Source organism: Salvelinus fontinalis, chromosome 32 (assembly GCF_029448725.1).
Source record: "Salvelinus fontinalis isolate EN_2023a chromosome 32, ASM2944872v1, whole genome shotgun sequence".
Taxonomy (NCBI): domain Eukaryota; kingdom Metazoa; phylum Chordata; class Actinopteri; order Salmoniformes; family Salmonidae; genus Salvelinus; species Salvelinus fontinalis.
In genome coordinates, this window is record NC_074696.1 from 41341852 (window position 1) to 41356203 (window position 14352).

General features: G+C 43.2%; 1 protein-coding gene across 1 annotated transcript; it reads right to left on the reverse strand.

The window, feature by feature from the left end:
• Positions 1–1721: 1721 nt before the first annotated feature.
• Positions 1722–11096, reverse strand: LOC129831355 (E3 ubiquitin-protein ligase RNF5-like). The gene is made up of 6 exons (XM_055894693.1): positions 10795–11096; positions 6122–6140; positions 5360–5472; positions 5216–5270; positions 4979–5090; positions 1722–4876 (listed from the first exon to the last, which is right to left on the reverse strand). The coding sequence occupies exons 1-6, from the start codon at positions 11001–11003 to the stop codon at positions 4767–4769; spliced, it is 618 nt and encodes a 205-aa protein (XP_055750668.1). The 5' UTR covers positions 11004–11096; the 3' UTR covers positions 1722–4766.
• Between the last annotated feature and the right edge of the window lie 3256 nt (positions 11097–14352).

The window sequence follows — 14352 nt, forward strand, 5'->3', positions numbered from 1 at the left end:
ATCCATCCACCTAACAGGTGTGGCATATCAAGAAGCTGGTTAAACAGCATGATCATTACACAGGTGCACCTGGGGACAATAAAGGGCCACTCTAAAATGTGTCACACAAAACAAAGTCACAGATGTCTCAAGTTTTGAGGGTGTGCAATTGGCATGCTGATTGAAGGAATGTCCACCAGAGCTCTTGCCAGAAAATGGAATGTTAATTTCTCTACCAATGTCATTTTATAGAATTTGGCAGTACAACCAGCAGGCCTCACAATCGCAGACGACGTGCATTGGTGTTGTGTGGGTGAGGGTTTTACTGATGTCAACGTTGTGAACAGAGTGCCCCATCGTGGCGGTACGGTTATGGTATGGGCAGGCATAAGCTATGGACAACGAACACAATTGCATTTTATCAATGGCAATTTTAATGCACAGAGATACCGTGACGAGATCCTGAGGCCCATTGTCGAGCCATTCATCTGCCACCATCACCTCATGTTTCAGCATGATAATGTGTAACAGTTTCACTTTACGTCGTCCCCTCGCCCCGACACGGGCGCGAACCAGGGACCCTCTGCACACATCAACAACAGTCACCCACGAAGCAGCGTTACCCATCGCTCCACAAAAGCCGCGGCCCTTGCGGAGCAAGGGGCAACCCTACTTAATGTCTCAGAGCAAGTGACGTAACTGATTGAAATGCTACTAGCGCATACCCGCTAACTAGCTAGCCATTTCACATCCGTTACACTCACCCCCCTTTCAACCTCCTCCTTTTCCGCAGCAACCAGTGATCCGGGTCAACAGCATCAATGTCATAGTATCACTTTAAACCGTCCCCTCGCCCCGACCTCGGGCGCGAACCAGGGACCTTCTGCACACATCAACAACGGTTGCCCACGAAGCAGCGTTAACCATCGCTCCACAAAGGAGAGCAAGGGGCAACCCTACTTAATGTCTCAGAGCAAGTGACGTAACTGATTGAAATGCTACTAGCGCGTACCCGCTAACTAGCTAGCCATTTCACATCCGTTACAAATGCATGGCCCCATGTCGCAAGGATCTGTACACAATTCCTGGAAGCTGAAAATGTCACAGTTCTTCCATGGCCTGCATACTCACCAAACATGTCACCCATTGAACATGTTTGGGATGCTCTGGATCGACACCATGTTCCAGTTCCCACCAATATCCAGCAACTTCGCAAAGCCTTTGAAGAGGAGCGGGACAACATTCCACAATGAACAGCCTGATCAACTCTATGCGAATGAGATGCCGCGCTGCATGAGGGAAATGGTAGCCTGGCAGGTAGGAGTGTTGGGCCGAAAGGTTGCTGGATCGAATCCCCGAGCTGACAAGGTAAAAATGTTGTTCTACCCCTGAGCAAGGCAGTTGACCAGTGAGTTTTCAGATAAAAAAATTAAAAAAGGTGGCCAACAAAATCTGTGACCAACAAATGCAAATCTGTATTCCGAGTCATATGAAATCCATAGATTAGGGCCTTATTAATTTCAATTTCAATTTACTGATTTCCTTATATGAACTGTAACTCAGTAAAATCTTTGAAGTTGTTCCATGTTGCATTCATATGTGTTCAAAATAATTTTATGCTTTGTGGTTGAATAGATCTCAAGTTTCACTGATGTGCCTTTCAAAATTCAGCATATTTGGACAGTTAATACACATTTCAACTTCATAAGTGTGCACAAAGAACTTAGACAACACAGGCTACATTAAATGTATTATTAAACTATTTATTCAGAGTGCAGGAAAACATTTCCACAGCTCCGTGACCATTCGGTTTTGCACAATGTCTCACTGTGTCATCTAGCAAAAGACTTGCAAAACAAATGTCATTTCCATCTTTTGTGTCACAAAAGACTCAGAATACAAATGCCTAGCTTGATCAGACAGTGATATGTATGAAATTACTTAGCCCCTTCAACTGTACATCACAAGAAAGACCACCCTCTTCCATCATTTCATGCCCCCATAGCCCTTCCTTTACTCAACCCCTTGCATGGATGTTATTGGGCTGGTGCTGTTTGGTAAGGTGCTACAGAGTCCCTGGACACTCTTGATCTTCAACCCATTTCATAGACTTCACAGGAGTTGTATCAAAATGAAATGGGTAGGGTGAAATGGGAGTTTCTGTTTCCTTCTCATATACCGGTCAGATAGGTTAGAGTGCATTGTACGAGTACAGAAATGTAACTTGTCTTTCACTGAGTGGAAGAGGGGGACTCTGCTACATCATGACATGCTGGCCAGGTTAAACTCGAGCAATCTCACATCTTGTCTCATTGCCATGGCTGGTCATTCGGAAACACGTAAAAACAGCCTTTACAATATTCATATATACAAATGTGTATATACAGACAGACACACAAACACTTACAATCAGGAGAAACACTCATTGAAATCTTACAATTATAATAGTCCATGTCACATTGGGCACAGTTCATGTTGCTCATCGCATTTAATTTATTTCAGCTGCAGATAACATCAAATACTCATTCTGACTTAAGTCAAAAAGGATCTGATAAACACTGTATTGACTTATGCACCTGGGTCATGTTCAGTAGGCACAAAACAGAAGTAAACTGTATAAAACAGTGAAACAGGTACAATCTGAATTTGTCCAATAAACACTTGTTTTATTTTGCTATGTTGTGCCTTAATGAACGTGACTGTCATATTTTCCTTTGTAGCACTGTGCCCAGCTACAAACCCCCAAGAACAGGTTTTTAGTACATTTCATCCAGATCAAAAAGATCCTGTGTTGTGTTCCAGATCATTTTGATTTGTAGGTTTAAATGTTCCACTAACTGTCCCCCAGAAAATACTGTGACAACATACAGTATTTACTCATATGTGGCGAATTCTCCAGAGCACAACTGTACACAATACTGCTCACTCCAGCCTTCCCGTACACTACTCTCATGACTCTTTACAATAGTGTTAGTCTGTTAACATATGACAAAGAACTCTCATAACGTGTCCACATTATTAGGCCTGTCTTATCTATGACTTCACAGTGCAATGGCAGTTTGTTAAGAGAATATACAAAGTTGTTATTGTACCCGTCTGTAGACCATCCTAAAGAATATTCATAAATTATTTTCTTAAAATCTACAGACAAAAATTGAATCAGTTTAGTTGTAATCAGGACTATTCAAATACATTTTCCCCAAATCATACTTGACGGTAATACATCGCTCTTTGGCCTGGGGAAAAAAAGTGTCTATAGCAATTTTTATTTTTATTGTATCAGGTTATAATCCCATTTTCACCCTCCCTTAAAACCAAACAAGCTCTAATATTTGGGGAATAGCCTAAACCTGAAATTCCTTCGAAGGGTAATTTTTGTATTCCATTTTGTCTAAGTACAGTTGAAGTCGGAAGTTTACATACACTTAGGTTGGAGTCATTAAAACTCATTTTTCAACCACTCCACAAATTTCTTGTTAACAAACTATAGTTTTGGCAAGTTGGTTAGGACATCTACTTTGTACATGACGCAAGTAATTTTCCCAACAATTGTTTACAGACAGATTATTTCACTTAACTCCTTGCATCACAATTCCAGTGGGTCAGAAGTTTACATAAGTTGACTGTGACTTTAAACAGCGCGGAAAATTCCAGAAAAGGATGTCATGGCTTTAGAAGCTTCTGATAGGCTAATTGACATTATTTGAGTCAATTAGAGGTGTACCTGTGGCTGCATTTCAAGGCCTTCAAACTCAGTGCCTCTTTGCTTGACATCATGGGAAAATCAAAAGAAGAAATCAGCCAAGACCCCAGAAAAAAATTTGATGACCTCCACAAGTCTGGTTCATCCTTGGGAGAAATTTCCAAACGCCTGCAGGTACCACGTTATTCTGTACAAACAATAGTACGTAAGTCTAAACACCATGGGACCACGCAGCCGTCATACCGCTCAGGAAGGGGACGCATTCTGTCTCCTAGAGATGAACGCACTTCGGTGCGAAAGAAATAAAAGGTGAAATAAATCCTTCTCTGTACTATTATTCTGACATTTCACATTCTTAAAATAAAGTGGTGATCCTAACTGACCTAAAACAAGGAATTTTTACTAGGATTAAATCAGGAATTGTGAAAAACTGAGTTTAAATGTATTTGGCTAAGGTGTATGTAAACTTCCGACTTAACTGTATCTCTATGTTAACCCCATTACATAGGTATTGTTGTACAGTAAAGTTACTTAGTGATCATTGTCATACTCCCCTAATTTACAATTAACTCAATCCAACCATTTCTCTCAACACTGATCCAGTCTATACACCAGACCCATCCCTAAAAAGTCAGCCCCCACGCTTCAACCCAGGTATCCACTGTGTGTGTGTGTGTGTGTGTGTGTATTTATGTACAAATGCAGAGAAAGGTCGAAAGATTGACTTCGCTTCACTCACCCTCACGTTTGGGTATCATCCACCACCACAAAGTGGTGTCTCAGTGTACTCTCCCAATCCAAATGAATCTCGTAAATCATTTGGGGGGGGGGGGGGGGGGGGAATACACATATTTGACTCGTTTGTTTGCTGCATTAGATATCGCTTGCTAAGAGTAAACTGACAGTCATCCCACCACCACCCATCTATAGTCTAAAGTCTCCCAGTCACTACTGAGCCAGAAAGTCGGTCCATCCTGATGCTTTGATGTGTGTGTAATATATATATATATACATACATACATACACACACATACTCCCCCATCCCTACACCTCTCCTTTTCCACCTTCCTATCCATCTTCTCCCTCACACAGTCAGCAGCCAGAAGAACAAGAAGATGGCCACGAACAGGAAGAGAGAGTCCTGCCAGTTGTTGCCGTTGTCAGGGTTGCCTTGGTGATCGGCTGCGTATGCGTCTGGGGGGGAAGGGGGGGGCAGTGATAACATTGCAATGATCAGCCAATAGCCATTGTGTCAAGGAATACATTATGGTTGTGTGGGTGTCTGTTTGTGTGTACCTGCTCTGTGGAAGGGGTCATTGGTGTTGAAGACTGTGGTGAAGAAGCCGAATGGGAATGCACCGATCCCAAAGGACATGTGGAAGCCAGTGTCCCCAAACCCCTGGAAGGGCTGCAAGAAGAGGAAAGAGCAGAATAGTGGTCACTCATTACAAATAGAGTGAACACACAAAGAACCATGCAATAAAAAGTCATATTAAACTCATTCTAATGTAAGTAATGAAGAGGAGGCCTCACCCCTCTGCTCTCTGGCTCCGTTCTCTGTCCCTGAGGCCGAGGCGGGGTTTTCAACCTGGAGGACGAAACACCAGTTAACCAATGCAGTTTCTCAGTGTCACATGTGTACAACCATGCACGCTCAAACACACACACACAGTGTACCTCGGGTCCTCTTGGCTGGAGCTCCCTCTGCCGTAGAGGGGGATGACTTTCTCTCTGCTGATGCCCGCTTTACACACAGGACACTGCTGTTGGCTGGGCCGTGTCTCCAACCACTGCACGACAGAGAAGGGGAGGGAAAGAGAGACAGAAGCCATACTTTACTGTCTGTTCAATACGGTCAGTCTATTGGCATGCACTGACTTACTACAATGAGCAACACACAAGGTAGATCTATGAGATATAGTGTGTTATGTAAAAGGACTAATCAATATACTGTAGTAGAATGATTTATTCAAATTTTAAAAAAGGGGCAAAATAATTCCAAATTATACCTTGCACTTTCTGTGTGTCATCAATATAAGAGAGTTTTAAGCAGCAGAGCAAGTACGACAGCTGGGTACACAAGGCACTAGTGTTGACACTCTATCAACAGAGTTGACTCAGTAACTAATGAAAGAAAAACATTGACTTGTTCTCAGACAATAAAGGAGAAGGATATGCAACTCTAATCATGTTGCGGTGCATGTACAGCTTGTGCTATAATCTACAGCACCTTGAGGACAAAAGGGGGTTGACAGTGGTGTAATGAATGTGACTTTAAGAACATTATCAACAAGCTGCACTAAATCAGCTGACTGACCAAGGTTGGTCTCAGGTCATGTGACAGGGATTGAGGGCTGGTTTCAACCAGTAGGAAAGGTGTAGCTAATATTTACCCGTACTGTGAAACTAAAGATAACACCTTTGAAATGGAATACTTACTTGATGAAGGCAGGGCCAGCTGTGAAAGAGAGAAGGAAAAAATGGTTAAAGTGGGTATTATGGCATCACCTAGAAACCTGGTGACATTTGGAGGAACCTCCTAACGGATACTTAATTGGGTCTGAATTGACACACAGGGTGATTCTCAATTGCATACTCCTCGCTTCCTCTCTCCTCGTCTCATTTTCAAAACACAATGGATGAGAAAGTCAGAGGTCGCTCTCCTCTGACCTTCTCCTCCAATTGGCTTTGAGGCGAGAAGAGACGAGGAGTATGCAATTGAGATTCTCCCATAGGCCTAGTTAGTGGGCTAGATTTTGGAATCCATATTCGCCTTGTTTTCCCGGTAGGCCCCCACCTAGGGGGTGCATCTGGTTACCCTGTTCTGACCTTAACCATGCGAGTGATTCCAATTATCCCGGCTCCCCATCGTTCATTTTAATTAGCTCCATCTGTCATCGCTCGTTAGCACCATCGCGCCTCGTTGCTGGCCAGATTGCTGCATTGTGGGACAGCAGGATGGTAGATGTAACATAGCGCGGCATTGTTGGTTCCAAAAACCATGGTTACAAAGAGGACTATCGTGAACGTGACAACGATAGAAATAGAAGGAAGAGAACATCCAAAGCCCCTAAGACAAGGAAGAGAACATCCAAAGCCCCTAAGACAATGGTGAAATGGAGCTGCCCCTTCTCGTTGTCTATGGTGACAACACATGGGCTAAAAGCGTGCCATACATTTGCAATCTGAAACTGGTTTGTGGCTCTATGGAGCATAAACAGCATTTGTAGAGCTGGGCAGTGACCATGGTTCTGGGAGGGTTTTGTCAGGTGAAGAGCTTATTTAGGCATCAGTGGAAAAAAAGCAGCGACTGCACATTAGATCTGTGGGAGACAGGTGAAGTGTGTACTCTAGTCTAGCTACCTGTGCTAAGTAGGCTAAATTAGATGGAAATGAGACATTATTTGTCAGGGAAATCTAGCCTAATGTAGTCTCAGATACCCACTGATGTTTTACATCAAGTGATTAGTCACCGTCAGTCCACTGCAATATTTTAGCGCATGGACAAGACTGGAGGTTCGACAATGAAATAAGCCCTCTATTGAGAAGTGTCAAACATCAAAATATATATTTTCATTCTTCAGTACAGCCTAACCGGTTCAAACACCAGCCTGTCAGGATTTCAAGTTTTAGGGCTGTGTAACATTTTATTCTATCCTCCAATTTTAGAAAAACACTGTCCTGGTCAAATTCAGAAAATTTACACAGAGTCTAGGGGAGCTTAGTATTAACCAACAGAATGTTTACACCAGGAAGAGGACTTGCCTTCCCATAATAAAGGACAATAGAGAAGAAATCTCAAGATTAGTGGCATTCCCATCTCCTACCTTTCATTTGAAATGTGGATATGGTCAGCAAAAACAAATTTCTGTAAGCATCAACCATACATGCTTGTTTTCCAACTAGCATGGGTTTTCAGGCCAACGATGACGAAGAAGAGGAAATTAGCCTCTTCAGACTACCGAGATGCTCCTGTCGTCAAATGAGTGTCTGCTCTGCAGAAAATGTGACCACTCTTACTCTCCACAGTTCTCTTCAGCTACATTGTTACATTCAAATATAGGTATTGGCTCTAGGGAAGGAGACTTCCTCCTTATCTCCCACGTGGGGGCTCAATATCAGCTATTGGAAGCTTAAGCCTTTCACCCTCAACGGGGATAGGGGTATTCAAGTGGACTTACTTTAGTATAAGTGAGACATGAATCTCCAAATAATTTCTCACTAAATGATACACTTTTATAAAGGAAATCGAGATTATTCATGCAAAGAGGAATAGTGTTAATGTACATGAAATAGCTAGTTCAATTTTTTAAATAAAAAATAAAAAATCTATTTTTCATTGAGAACAGTTCAGGAATGTGTGTTCCATCAAGTCTTATTGCTCATCAACTGTTGATTTTATTTAACCAGATAGGCTAGTTGAGAACAAGCTAGTTCTCATTTGCAACTGCGACCTGGCCAAGCTAAAGCAAAGCAGTTTGACACACAACAACAGAGTTACACATGGAATAAACAAACATACAATCAATAATACAGTAGAAAAGTCTATATATTGTATGTGCAAATGAGGTAGTATAAGGAAGGTAAGGTAAATAGGCCATGGTGGCAAAGTAATTACAATATAGAAAGTCAACACTGGAATGGTAGAATGTGCAGAAGATGAATGTGCAAGTAGAGATACTGGGGTGCAAGGGTGCAAAGGAGCAAGATAAATAAAGTATGGGGATGAGGTAGATTGGATGGGCTATTTACAGATGGGCTATGTACAGGTGCAGTGATCTGTGAGCTGCTCTGACAGCTGGTGCTTAAAGCTAGTGAGGGAGGTAAGAGTCTCCAGCTTTAGTGATTTTTGCAGTTCGTACCAGTCATTGGCAGCAGGGAACTGGAAGGAGAGGCGGCCAAAGGAAGAATTGGCTTTGGAGGTGACCAGTGAGATACACCTGCTGGAGCGCGTGCTACGTACGGGTGGGTGCTGCTATGGTGACCAGTGAGCTGAGATAAGGTGGGGCTTTACCTAGCAGAGACTTGTAGATGACCTGGAGCCAGTGGGTTTGGCGACGAGTATGAAGCGAGGGCCAGCCAACGAGAGCTTACAGGTCGCAGTGGTGGGTAGTATATGGGGCTTTGGTGACAAAACGGATGGCACTGTGATAGACTGCATCCAATTTGTTGAGTAGTGTTGGAGGCTATTTTGTAAACGACACACTGTACTGGAGTGAGTCTTTTATGTCGTGGACACTGTGGGTCTATTCTTACCCCTTTATAGTGACAGTACCTCTGACACCAATTCCACACACTCGCCCCTAATCTGAAATGAAACGTAGACGTGACTACTGAATAAGGCATGAATAAGTCAGTGAGACCAACTACATGCATGTTTACAATACAAACAATGCAACCTTAAGCCAACAACTTTGCAGAACCTTGAAGGTCAATGCCTGCTTTTTGTAAAACATGATTCACATGTCAATGTTGGCTAGTATCTAAGCTGGTGACGATGTGTGCTTGGTGACGATGTGTGCTTGGTAGAATCAATTATTGTTTAGTGAATGAGTGAGGTTCACCAAAGTTAACCATTGCCTATAGCAGAGTGTGTAATAGTTATTAACCCAATGCAGAGGCTCAACCTCAACCACTGATTGAGCTCCATGCAGCGAGCAGGTGTGCGCAAGCGAGGCATTCACTGTCACATTGCAAACGTCAGATCGATACATTGTTGCTGTAGCTTGCACACAGGTGCAACTGAAAAGGGGACATGACTCAAGTTCCACAATAATGATTTTGGCAAGATGCTGATAGCTAGCCAACTAGGTTACGTCCAGAATAGCCCAATAATGGCATAAAAAGAGCCTTAGTCCAAGGACCTTACATGTTGTGTTTAAAGGCGAATTGGTAGGATGGGTAGCAGTCTCTTTAGCTAATCCACTCACTGTACTCCATGTCATGTGACAATGACAAGGAGTGGCACGTTAGCTAAACATATTAGTATTCAGACTAGCGAATTGGCTCTGGAAGCCAAAACAGACGAAATACGATCGATTCTAAATTGCGGTACGGTTCTAGAACCATAAATCCCTTTACTTTCATATGACATCAAAAAGATTTCACAAATGCAAAACACACAGTTGCAGCTGACAGTATTTTCAGTGACAACACGTTTGTGGCTTCCATTTTTTGAGTTAACACGGTGTTCAGAGACGCAGATCGCTAATTAGCACAGGTAGTCAGTCCACTGTCTTCCGTATGTTTTCCATAAACAAGCGCTGTAACATGACAATATGGCCGCATGGGAACCCTATAAAAGGAGTGTATCAATTGAACCTTTTTATTATTATTTGTCGCTGATATGAATGATAAGGTCATTATGCTTCCAATACCGTAAGGCAAGCGATTCGTGTTAATGTTCAGACCGAGCGTCTGGGCTCTTAAAAACAAAACTAACCCATACAGAATAAGCCTTCGCCCAATGACTCTTCAATCAATCAAACACATTTATTTATAAAGCCCTTTTTACGTCAGCCTATGTCAAAGTGTTATACAGAATCCCAGTCTAAAACCTCAAACAGCAAGCAATGCAGATGTAGAAGCACGATTGAACTGTGTAATGGAACTGAAAGTCATGATCGAGGGCTACGACCACCGCAACGTAGCCAACTAAAGCCAGGTAGCGAGATCGTACAACAATCTAACTTACCTAGCTAAATTGAGTTAATGTTGATAAAATGTGTGAATCAATGTTGTAAAGTTGAGGTGAGGAGCATATCAGTCAAATGCACTTTATTTCGATGGGTTGGGTTGGCTAATGTATGACACTCAGCCAACCAACACTCATCCGTGATTAACGTTATCTAGTAGATCATCTACTAGCTAGACTTCAAGTTAGCCATCTTGCTTGTTAACTATATACACAAACATTGTGCATGCATTTGTCATCGACGTATGGGTGTGATCCGACAAACAACCCGCTTGTTATTGCATAGAAGTAAGCTAAAGGAAATGTGTTAAAAGGTAAACAAGGCAATGCCCGCTGGTTATGTATGTAAGTAAGCTGTTAGAATGCAACAACATTCCCTATTACTCGCGATTGATCGAAAGTATACCACGGCTCGTACCAGAACAAGTGCCCGCACAAACTGATGACAGCGTCCCTTGCTGTGTCCAAACAAATGTTGCATTCAAATGTTGACCGATCTGGCTCGGATTCTCCCTCTCCGCCGCTTCCTCCCGGGCCATCGCGCTCGTTGCTGCTCTCACCAGCCGGGAACTCTCCTCTGCTTGCGGGCCTGTCATGACTCGAGGACCAGGGATCCGCGGCCGCCATAATTGTTTACTGACAAAGTAATAACTCGGGCAGACGAGATCTAGCTTCGAGGTTTCACTTTACATGTGTACCACCCTTTCCGTTTCCGTAAAAAAAAAAGAAGAAACAACTGGGAGGAGTTTAAAAAGCACAGCGTTTCTAAACCGCGAGACTTCCGGGAACACTTGCGAAACAGACCATGCTGGGGTTTGAGAAGTCAATGAGCGAAGTGAAATATTATTCCTTAGTTGTTAATTTTCTCGAAATCTAAAGGCACAACTTAGATTCGAGCCAATGTCTTAAGACATTGACCTGTTATTACTCAGAACCTGTGAAAGTGACAAACTGACACGTTTTCATTTTCGTTCCTGTTCTGCACGAGATTAGCTAACAGATGTCGCAATGACATCGCCTACAAGTGTGATCGGGGATTTTCTATTGGAGAAGCAGTTGCTGCCTATCTGCATACTGTATGAAGCTCAAGCACTACACTACTATATTAATATTCTAAAAGAGGAACAGGAGATCAAGCAGTAGAACCTTTGAGGTGTCGAAAAGCGCACCCCTGCCAGAATACCCAATTTCGCGTGAACGCGCACGCACTCAAGTCTTCATTGCTGCTACTTGCTTGACCGCGCACGCACTCAAGTCTTCATTGCTGCGACTTGCTTGCTAGTTGAGATTTCTGATCACGTTCGGCTGCGTTTCATTTGATTTTCATGTCGGTTTGATAGCGGGGAGGCACTTGTAATGTCTGCAGTTTTCGGTTTGGCTATTTGTTTCAAGTGTATACGTTTATAAATAAATCTCTGCCAAAATTCGTAATCGCTTCCATGTCTTATTCGACTAGTAGTTGTTCTGAAATGTTTGCTTGCCTATATTTTACTCCCTCTTAATATAACACGTACATTAATTATTAATTTCGGTTGCCTATCCTGTTTGTTCTATAGAAAGTATTTGACTAGCCACAAAATTAAGGAAATTAGAAGTGGGGAGGACATAAAGAGGGCGTAAAATGTAGGCAAGCAATAAACATGTCAGTGGTGTGGGGGCTGTGCTTTGGCAAAGTTGGTGGGGTTATATCCTGCCTGTTTGGCCCTGTCCGGGGGTATCGTCGGATGGGGCCACAGTGTCTCCTGACCCCTCCTGTAGTAGTAGTTTATGTGTCGGGTGGCTAGGGTCAGTCTGTTATATCTGGAGTATTTCTCTTGTCTTATCCGGTGTCCTGTGTGAATTTAAGTATGCTCTCTCTTATTCTCTCGTTCTCTCTCTCGGAGGACCTGAGCCCAAGGACCATGCCTCAGGACTACCTGGCCTGATGACTCCTTGCTGTCCCCAGTCCACCTGGCCGTGCTGCTGCTACAATTTCAACTGTTCTGCCTGTGGCTATGGAATCCTGACCTGTCCCAGACCTGCTGTTTTTAACTCTCTAGAGACAGCAGGAGCGGTAGAGATACTCTGAATGATCGGCTATGAAAAGCCAACTGACATTTACTCCTGAGGTGCTGACCTGTTGCACCCTCGACAACCACTGTCATTATTATTATTTGACCCTGCTGGTCATCTATGAACATTTGAACATCTTGGTTCTGTTATAATCTCCACCCGGCACAGCCAGAAGAGGACTGGCCACCCCTCATAGCCTGGTTCCTCTCTAGGTTTCTTCTTAGGTTCTGGCCTTTCTAGGGAGTTTTTCCTAGCCACCGTCCTACACCTGCATTGCTTGCTGTTTGGGTTTTTTGGCTGGGTTTCTGTACAGCACTTTGACATCAGCTGATGTTTATTTTATTTTTATTTTACCTTTATTTAACTAGGCAAGTCAGTTAAGAACAAATTCTTATTTTCAATGACGGCCTCAGAACAGTGCGTTAACTGCCTTGTTCAGGGGCAGAACTGCAGATTTTTACCTTGTCAGTGAGGGGATTCAATCTTGCAACCTTTCGGTTACTAGTCCAATGCTCTAACCACTAGGCTAACTGCCTAAATTTGATTGGATCTTTTTTCAGAGCAACTACTAGTCAAATAAGACATGGGAGAGATCACGAATTTTGTCAACGAGATTTATTTATAGACTAATACACTTGAAACAAATAGCCAAACTGAAAACTGCAGACATTACTATTGCCTCCCCCACGATCAAACCAACATAAAAAATAAAATGAAACACAGCCTAATGCACATATGTCAGAGTCAAGGCCCGCGGGCCACATCCGGCCCGCGAGAAGGTTTTTTACGGCCCCTGGGATGATCTTGATTTATTATTAGAACCGGCCCGCAGACCGCAGCAAGCCGGCAGCCCGCAGATCTTTTACACGCACCAATACTACATTTCCCACAATGCAACGGTGACGCACCGAGCAGTAGGCTGCTTCATTTCAATATTTATTGGCACAGCAGTCGTCAGCATCACAGTAAAATTAACTTTCAGATACCCATCAAAAATGGCAAAACGGAAGGTGGACACTGAGAACTGGGGGTTTCAAACAAGGTGGGAGTCGGAGTATATGTTCACGGAGGTAGCTGGAAAACCTGTGTGTCTTCTGTGTGGAGAAAGTGTGGCGGTACTGAAAGAGTATAATCTGAGACGACATTATGAAACGAAACACGCGGACAAAAACAAGAATATGGACATGGAACAAAGGCTACAAAAGGCAGAGGAATTAAAACGAGGCCTCAAATCTCGACAGGCTCTGTTCAAAAAAGCCAAATCACAAGGCCAGGCTGCTGTCAAGGCCAGTTTTATTTTGGCAGAAGAGATCGCTAAATCAGCCCGGCCATTTACGGAGGGGGATTTCATCAAAAACTGCATGATTAAAGTTTGTGACGAAGTTTGCCCAGAAAAAAGGCAACTCTTTTTAAATGTGAGTCTGAGCAGAAACACCATTGCCGAGAGAGTAGACCAGTTGTCCATCAATCTAAAAGAGCAGCTTGTGAAAAAGGGAAAAGATTTCATTGCATATTCCTTGGCTGTGGATGAGAGCACCGACATTTCTGACATTGCCCAGTTGTCAATTTTCATCCGCGGAGTGGACTCCAGCCTAAGCGTGACAGAGGAGTTTTTGGCTTTACGTCCTATGCATGGCACAACTACGGGGCATGATTTGTATGAAGAGGTGTCAAGATGTGTAAATGAGATGGAGCTGCCTTGGGAAAAACTCGTGGGTTTGACAACCGACGGAGCACCTGCGATGTGTGGACACAGGAGCGGACTGGTGGCGAAGATACGGGAAAAGATGCAAGAGGAAAACGCGACAGGTGAGCTGACAGCTTATCATTGTATCATACACCAGGAAGCGTTGTGCGGTAAAGCCTTGAAAATGGAGCATGTAATGAGCATCATCACGCGCACAGTTAACTTTATCAGAGCCAA

What these genes read in the sequence shown, in the direction of transcription:
- LOC129831355 (XM_055894693.1), bottom strand. Translation starts at nt 11,003, where the DNA reads ATGGCGGCCGCGGATCCCTGGTCCTCGAGTCATGACAGGCCCGCAAGC. An exon ending in TCCAGCCAAGAGGACCCGAG is followed by an intron (nt 5,271 to 5,359) that starts GTACACTGTGTG and finishes TTCGTCCTCCAG; the next exon opens with GTTGAAAACCCCGCCTCGGC. An exon ending in TGACCCCTTCCACAGAGCAG is followed by an intron (nt 4,877 to 4,978) that starts GTACACACAAAC and finishes CTTCCCCCCCAG; the next exon opens with ACGCATACGCAGCCGATCAC.